The sequence below is a fragment of the Formica exsecta genome, unplaced genomic scaffold (assembly GCF_003651465.1).
Source record: "Formica exsecta isolate Colony F162 unplaced genomic scaffold, ASM365146v1 scaffold809, whole genome shotgun sequence".
Taxonomy (NCBI): domain Eukaryota; kingdom Metazoa; phylum Arthropoda; class Insecta; order Hymenoptera; family Formicidae; genus Formica; species Formica exsecta.
Window position 1 is genome coordinate 16,277 of NW_021853580.1, and position 8,720 is coordinate 24,996.

At 41.0% G+C, this 8,720-nt stretch overlaps 1 protein-coding gene across 1 annotated transcript in view; it reads right to left on the minus strand.

Annotated features, from left to right (window-relative positions):
- Positions 1 to 4,681: 4,681 nt before the first annotated feature.
- The window catches only part of LOC115244319 (uncharacterized protein K02A2.6-like), a 5,519-nt gene continuing 1,480 nt past the window's right edge, over positions 4,682 to 8,720 (minus strand). The window contains exons 2-4 of the mRNA XM_029821879.1: positions 5,557 to 6,045; positions 5,167 to 5,508; positions 4,682 to 5,101 (exon numbers count right to left, since the gene is read on the minus strand). Coding sequence (XP_029677739.1) covers positions 4,682 to 5,101; positions 5,167 to 5,508; positions 5,557 to 6,045 — 1,251 coding nt within the window. The remainder of the gene's footprint in view (positions 5,102 to 5,166; positions 5,509 to 5,556; positions 6,046 to 8,720) is intronic.

Genomic DNA, 8,720 nt, shown 5'->3' on the forward strand with positions numbered 1-8,720 from the left:
AAGAAAAATTACGCGCCTCACAGCAAGTTGCAAAGGAGCACATAAAGAATGAAAAAATAAAAACTAAAGAAAATTACGATAAAAAGACGAAAGAAATCAAACTCAAGGTAGGAGAAAAAGTCCTCTTGTACGACGAAACAGTTCGCCGAGGACGATCAAAGAAATTGGACTCCCTATGGAGCGGATCCTACACGATAATCGAAAAGAATTCGGAAGTGAACTATACAATAAAAAGAGGAAGGAAAACCATACGCATCCACATAAACCGATTGAAACCGTTTATTGAAAATTAAAAAAGAATAAGAAAAAGAAGAAAAAGAGAAGAAAAACGCACGAACAAAATAAAAAAAAATAGAATAAATAATAAGGAAAACGAAAAACAAAAAATAAAGAAAATTCCTACCTTAACGCCCTCCACTTCCACGTCCAGCACCGCGACCCAGATTCCACTCCCGCATAGCCTGAACAAGAGCACGACCACGACCCACAGGACGAGGCTCAGGGTTGAGAAAGCGACCACGACCCACAAAACGAGGCGCCGGATCCCACCGAAATTCAAGTCCGCGACCCCGATTGATACGGGGCGGCGGCGCGTCCACAGGCACTTCCGGCACAAAATCAACGTCACGATCGACCACTAAATCCGGAAGATCCAGCAACTCGACCTCGCGAACAAGCGCGGGCGCTGAGATTTGGTCCCGAAAGGAACGGGCAAAATGGTCCGACACGTCTGACACCTTCACTAACAAGGGGAGGGCCAAGTCGTGCACTCACGGATTTCGCTCAACTTTAAATATGTTTTAGTACTAACCCCCCACTAATTCATGGACAAGTGGCACGACGCAATACTCAAGCATTCGCGAGAAATTTGCATTAAAAATTTCTCGTGCGCTTTCTATACCGAATTAGTATAACACACATATAGTATGCTCGGATAAGAAAGAGATGGACAGAGAAGAATGGGCAAAGAGAGAAAAAAGATATGAGTGTAACTGAGCAATTTTCTGGGATAAAGTTCCGAAAAGTACTCACCCCCGATTTTTTTGAAACTGAAAGTATTCTTACGTATTTTGATGCGCTGATTACGAATATCATAGTGAAAATTGGCGACTATTTGATTTTCATGGTGGAAACCATGAAAAACTCATAAAAATATAGTTTTTTACGCTTATCGCAGTAAATACGGAAAATCATGATAAATGTTTTAGACAAAAGTTTTAGATCTTACAGAGATAAATATTTTATATTCTATTCATTTTTACCGTATAAGTGATAGTTTTCGAGAAAATCAAAGTTAAACATATATTTCAAACCAATTGCTGTATAGATGAAACTACAAAGGCTGACAGTACTGCATAGAAGTCCCAATATATAACCTCGCTTTAATACCCCTTCAATATTCAACCCTCTACCATTATAAGTACAACAAAAATGCATAAAAAACAAAATTTAATGCAAGATGTAGAAGTTTTTTGGATCGCTAATTATGAGTGTAAAGCAAGATTTGCAAAATTATTTGTTTAAATAATAAAATGTTAAAACAAATCAGCAAAAAAGTTGAAAAAATACAATTTAGTGACCATATGTTATAAGAGTTATTCGGATAACTGATTCTAAATATGGCGTTAAATTTGTAAAGTGCATTGTTTTAAATTATTCAAACAATAAAAGGTTTAAACAAATCAGCAACAAGATTGAAAAAAAATTGAAATGCTTTATTTAATGTAAAATTACGTATTCCTGATACAATTCTAAGACGATTTTTCCTTTACCAAAATTTGAATTGAAGCGTGATTTTTGAGTTATAAGCAAAAATAGTTAGCAATTCACGCGTCGAGTACAGAAGGCAGGCAGGAGCGGCACGGCGCGCCGCGAGCCCCCGGCGCAGCTGACCGTCCGACGTGTGATTACCACCGTATGAGTCGCTAACTATTTTATTTTATAACATAAAATTATGCTTTAAATAAAATTTTGGTAAAGAAGAAAATGTCTTAGAACTACGTCAGGAATACGTGTTTCTTAAAATAATGTCACTTTAGCAAAAGTTGTTCCGGATCGCCGGCCGTCGGATGCTGCAATCAGCTAATTGCTACACGCGATGCGTGTATGGCGGAGTGTGTGCGTAAAAGAAAGAAAGAGACAGAGAGGGAGAAAGAGAGAGAGAGAGATTTTTTGGTTAGTACTAAAACATATTTAAAGTTGAGCGAAATCCGTGAGTGCACGACTTGGCCCTCCCTTTGTAAGGCATACTGACCCCTAACAGAGTTTTGAGCAACATTAAAAAATAGGTCGTGACAGTTGGGAGCCATAACATCCGAAAAAACTCAAAGAACCGTTCGCACAACGCGACGAGACAACACGCAAGAAAAATTTCCGTACAGGATTAAAAGTACGAGACGACATCGGAAGACAGACTGAATGGAAGAGCGAATAAAAAGCCTGGAACCAAGTTTATCAATTGTGTCAAATGTTTTTTCGTTTTGCCCCATCCATGAGTCTAAACACAAGATAGATTTTTCATTACTGTTAGGTAAGTAAATATATTGAAACCACTTAATTGCGAGCTCCGATGTCAATTTACCGGAAGTAGAAGCTAAAACAAGAATATTATCCGCTTTGTATAAATTTTTTTCAATTTTTGGTCCGAATTTGCCATCCGTTTCTTGCGAAACGATGAGCAAGGGAGACATTAAACGTCCGCTTGCGGATACAATAGGTTGTATCGTATAACTGTGAGTTAGAGAATTCAGGGATTGTGCTAAAATTTCAATTGTTGATATTCCTTTGAAGGATAATGTACGACCTGCATGCATTTCCAAATTGAAACCTGACTGGTCAGAATTATATACATTATCCTCCCCAATCAATATAATTTCCGACTTTACATTTTCCACAAATTCGTTAGCTTTTCTCCTCAATTCTTCTTTATTCGCTATTTGCGCTTGAGTAACAAATTTATTGATTTTTCTTGAAACAATCCGGTGTCTTATTTTAAAATTATGAATCCATTTCGAGGAAGCCGTGAACAAATGTCGTGATAAATTACAATCATCTCTTGCCTTTAGAGCCCATCTCTTAATATCCAGATCATGTATTGGTATTGTTTGTCCAAGGCACTTTGAAGAAAAAACTCAAAGAACCGTTCGCACAACGCGACGAGACAACACGCAAGAAAAATTTCCGTACAGGATTAAAAGTACGAGACGACATCGGAAGACAGACTGAATGGAAGAGCGAGGCAGAGAAAAAGAGAATGCACCGCAAATGATTCTAAGAAAATATTATAAAACAAGAATATTATCCGCTTTGTATAAATTTTTTTCAATTTTTGGTCCGAATTTGCCATCCGTTTCTTGCGAAACGATGAGCAAGGGAGACATTAAACGTCCGCTTGCGGATACAATAGGTTGTATCGTATAACTGTGAGTTAGAGAATTCAGGGATTGTGCTAAAATTTCAATTGTTGATATTCCTTTGAAGGATAATGTACGACCTGCATGCATTTCCAAATTGAAACCTGACTGGTCAGAATTATATACATTATCCTCCCCAATCAATATAATTTCCGACTTTACATTTTCCACAAATTCGTTAGCTTTTCTCCTCAATTCTTCTTTATTCGCTATTTGCGCTTGAGTAACAAATTTATTGATTTTTCTTGAAACAATCCGGTGTCTTATTTTAAAATTATGAATCCATTTCGAGGAAGCCGTGAACAAATGTCGTGATAAATTACAATCATCTCTTGCCTTTAGAGCCCATCTCTTAATATCCAGATCATGTATTGGTATTGTTTGTCCAAGGCACTTTGAAATTTATCTAATACATATTTTGAAATTTCCAGTAACTTTTCATTTCTTGTTCCATTATTAGCAATTTGTGCTTCCCACGAATATTGAAGGGGTATTAACTACCCGTAAAACCGCTTATGGGCACAAATGAAAAAATACGTGTCAGATATTTTTGGTAGTTTTACATTTGTACCAAATTTGAAAAAAATTGGAGTGTAACACTTGGGTAGGTTTCTTTGTTAGATGGGAAATCAGATATAAGATATAGAGTCCATCGTTTTTGTCGAAAATTATCACTCGTACGGTAAAAATGAATAGGACATAAAATGTTTATCTCTGTGAGGTCTAAAACTTTTGTCTAAAACATTTATCATGATTTTCCGTATTTACTGAGATAAGTGTAAAAAACTATAATTTTTATAGGTTTTTCATGGTTTTCACCATGAAAATCAAATAGTCGCCAATTTTCACTATGATATTCGTAATCAGCGCATCAAAATACGTAAGAATACTGAGTTTCAAAAAAATCGAGGGTGAGTACTATCTCTGTGAGATCTAAAACTTTTGTCTAAAACATTTATCATGATTTTCCGTATTTACTAAGTGTTGTGTATTCGAAGGTCGAGTACAACGAATGTTTTGTAATAGCCGTATTACTTGTATTTAATAAGAGCCGGTAACTGTGGAAAACTTGTGCACCTCAGAGAGAGAGAGTAGAGAGAGAGAGAGAGAGTCCCTCAATTTTATAACTCTCCCCACTCCTCTTCAGTTATGCTCACAACGCCATCTCGCCCACGACTTCGGTCGGTATATAACAATTCCTCCCCCTTTAGATTATAAACGGTATAATCTCTGAATCGTTTTGGGGCAGTTCTTGTTCGAGTGGATCTTCACAATACTTGTTCTGGTGCTTCTTCTGTTTGTTGTTCTAGTCCTGCTTCAGCAACTTGTGCTTGTTCTGTGCTAGGAAACTCATCCCAGTTATAATCGTCGGTTTTTTCGATTACTGTTCCTGCTCGGGGCCGTAATTGGTCAATGTGTCTTATCCAACTTTTCCCATCAATAGTACGGATTTCATATGTTACTCGTCCAACTGGTTTTACTATCCAGGCTGCTATCCATTTCTGTGATGTAAGATAAGTTCTGGCCCAAACTGAGTCTTCCGCTTCGAATATCCGAATATTTATATTCTTTTGCGTTGTTGTATCTTGTTTACTATTAGGATGTAGTCCGTCTAACGCTGTTCGTAGGCGTCGTCCCATTAACAGCTCTGCCGGTGATGTGCCTGTTGCCATACTGGGAGTGGTGTGCTGTGTAAATAGAAACCGTGCAACTCCCACTCTTCTTTGGGTATCTTTTTTAACATCGTTTTTACCGTTTGCACGTATCTTTCGATTTGTCCATTAGATGAGGGATGATATGGTGCGCTGTACATTGCTGTTATCCCATTGTTCTGAAGAAAAACCTGATATTCATTTGACGTGAATACTGTTGCATTGTCTGATACTATGATCTGTGGCAGTCCATGTGTCGCAAAGAGATTTCGTAATTTTGTAATTACAGCCTGTGCCGTACAATTGCTCATTTGAAAAACTTCCAGCCATTTGGTATACGCGTCTACGATTAACATAAATATTTTCCCGTGGAAAGGTCCTGCGAAATCAATGTGTAGACGGATCCATGGTTTTCCCGGGGATACCCATGTGTGTCCTTGAACCTGCGGCATATTATTTTTTATTAGTTGACATTGATCACATTTACTTACATATGTTTCAATGGCTTTGTCCATTCCTGGCCACCAAACGTAACTACGAGCTATTGCCTTCATTTTAACTATTCCCGGATGTGCATTGTGTAGCATCTGGAGTACTAATTCTCTAGCACATTCCGGAATTATTACACGTGATCCCCATAACACACAATTTCTGTGCACCGACAGTTCTGTTTGGCGTTTTATAAAAGGTGCAAATCTATTCTCCTGTTGTTCCGCAGGGAAACCTTGAAGTAACCATTGATGTACTCTGGATAGTATTGGATCCACTTGTGTCTTTTTTCCGATGTCTCTCGCTTTTAATGATATATCCTGTGTTGATTCCAATATTTTTATTTTTTCTAAAAGTGGAATACTGAATTCCGGCGTCTCCAATGGCAATCGACTTAATGCATCTGCGTTTGCATGTCTTTCCCCTTCTCTATAATTCAGTTTGTATGTATAAGCTCCTAGACCACTCGTACACCCCTTTTTTTTCAAAAACTAAACATTTTAGAGAAAAACGTTTTGAACAAAAATTGTATGGTTTGGAGGGGAACATAAGATGGTGTCATTGGTTTGACCATGGATGGCATCGGGCGCCTATGGCGCCCCTAAGCTCCCATACCCGTGTCGCGACCCTACCGTGGGGATTGCCCCACCACGCACTGTATCGCGTGAGTGGGAGGCCGGCCGCCGGTATATAAGGCAGTCCGGCGAGCGTATCGTTACCAATTCCCGATCCCGATTCCTGTCACGTACAACTCTCCGGATCCAGAACCGACACCCCGCGTTACACCAGGCTACGGGCTTCCCGTAGTTAGGCCGGGCTCAGTGATGCCAGAAATGGGTCCCGCGGGTCACGGCTCAGCAATGGAAGGGGTAACGCACACAATCGAGGACACCTTTAATTTTTTAAATGGAATCTCCTATTTTTTATTGCAAATTCTTATAGTTTATGTCGAGAGCTTTTCAAAACACTATAATAAAGTATTTTTTCATTAAGTACTTTTTGAGTTATTTGTAAAGAAAATACAACTTTTATCTAAAACATTTTTATCTTAAATTTATAGATTTTAAGATATTTCAGTGGATACATTAAAATGGCCTACCCTGTATATGTACATTTTTCACGCATTAATTCGCGAATCGCACGAAATAAGCGCGAAATAGGCGCGAAAGAATTTGTCAGAATTCGCCACGGGCTGACTAGCTCGCCTAACGGTACAGGGGCAGGGCAAGTGTTGTTCTAACGCGATAAGTTATGCAAGAGACGACAATTACGGAAACGACAAACACAACTGAAAAGAAACTCGTAAATTAAACAAAGAAATTAACAAATTTATTATAATAGCGGGAGTCGCAGCTCCTCGAGAATAGTAATGATAAACCGCGCGGATATTCGGCTGCGGTAAAAAAAACGCGGGGGCGAGATTGGCTGTTAGAAATGGGGCCCGAAAACCCCGGAAAACGTACGCCGCCGTCGGACCATTATATCGGCCGTAATCCTTTCTCGGCGTCAAACGTGCCTCGCACCGCGGAACTGACAATTAATAGATTATTGGATATAATTCGGGTGAGAACCCTATCCGACTCTCGATATCAAACCGCCACAAAAGCGACCGTATCGCCCGCTATTATTACTTAAATACTATTGCGCACTTAATTCTAACAAGCAATTAATGCAACGCGAACATGCTTTGATACGGACAGACGTGATACGCAGTATCGAACACTCAGCACACACCCACGCAATCCATGCAAGAATCGCGAGGAAACGATTCTGTACCACAGACATAACACATCGAATTTACGCGGTTCACGCTCTCGCGCAACCCGTACAATAATCGCGAAAGAGATTCGCACCAGATCTCTTTTAATGGTAAAAATCCGCGTCCTCTTCGATGTCGTACATGTTCGGGTGTGGACTCGTACGCGGTTTCGGTTCTTTCTCCCGGCGGAGTTCTATGCTCATTGTTTTGTCGGGGTTGCGATCCTCTCATTTTTAAATCGTATATCTCGGCATGCATACTTCTAATTTCCCGTCTCATTTCCTCTCTCATTTCCCGCAATATGTCCCTAAGGTCGGCTGCTTCGTCCGAATTCACTTGCTTTTCTAGCTTTCTCTATTTTTGGAATCGGCATTATTGTAGACGTTTTCCAACCTTATGGACAGCAACCTTCCTTCAAAAATTATTTATTATATCAACAAATTCCTCTTTTATTACGCAAAATACTGCCTTTAATATATCGGTGGCGAATATGGCGGAGGATAACCTCACGGGATAACCCCGGGATTCTTCCTCTCTGTGTGGCTGCATGGGGTCGACGACGTTGACGTCCTCTCGTCCGGGTCCGTCCTCCGATCGCTGGTATCCTCCTCGATTGCTTATGCCACAACGCTCTCGTCCTCGCTCGGCTATTCTCTCGCTCTTTGGCTTTCGCTCTCTCTCAAAACGCCTCTAACTCGCACGCAAGCTCGCGTCAGTCTGACTCCGGATCGTCGCAATCCAGAATCGATACCTGTGGGCCAGCCGGGGCTGCGCACATGGGGTGCGTATTATCGCGACCAATCACGCGTTATTACGCGCTGTGGCCGGCGAGCAGCGCGCTCACGGTCGTATCGAAGGTGCGCGCGCCCCCGGTATCGCACAGGATAATTCGCTGGGGCCCTTTCCGCGGGGCCGTCGCGGGATCTAGGGCGAACGGCTTGGCCGGAAGTATCGCTGCAATCCTTTCGATCGTCTTTTCTTGGGGCCGTGTCACGCCATCGGGAGCGTGATTGCAGTCCCTCCGCGGGGACCGGATCCGCACGGGTCTGGGTCCTTGCGCGAGGATCCTCTCGCTATCCTGTGCATTGCGCATCACGTGTGCGGGTCCTGATCCCGTCGTGATGTAGCTAGACGTTAGATGATTTGAATTCCGGGATTGCTGGCTCCTTGCAGGCTCCCAAATCAAATATTCATATGACAAAAAAAATAACAAACGAAATTAATATAAGACATGAAATGTCGATTAACAACGCCTCTCCGGAGACAACGGTACAGTTCTCACTATGTTTCGACTGGCGCGGCCCTTTAGCACGCGCTTTGCGATCGGAGAGGGATTCGGCGGACGCGCGCGAGACGGCAACGTCACACCATATATATATATTGTAACGATACCGTATATATATATAT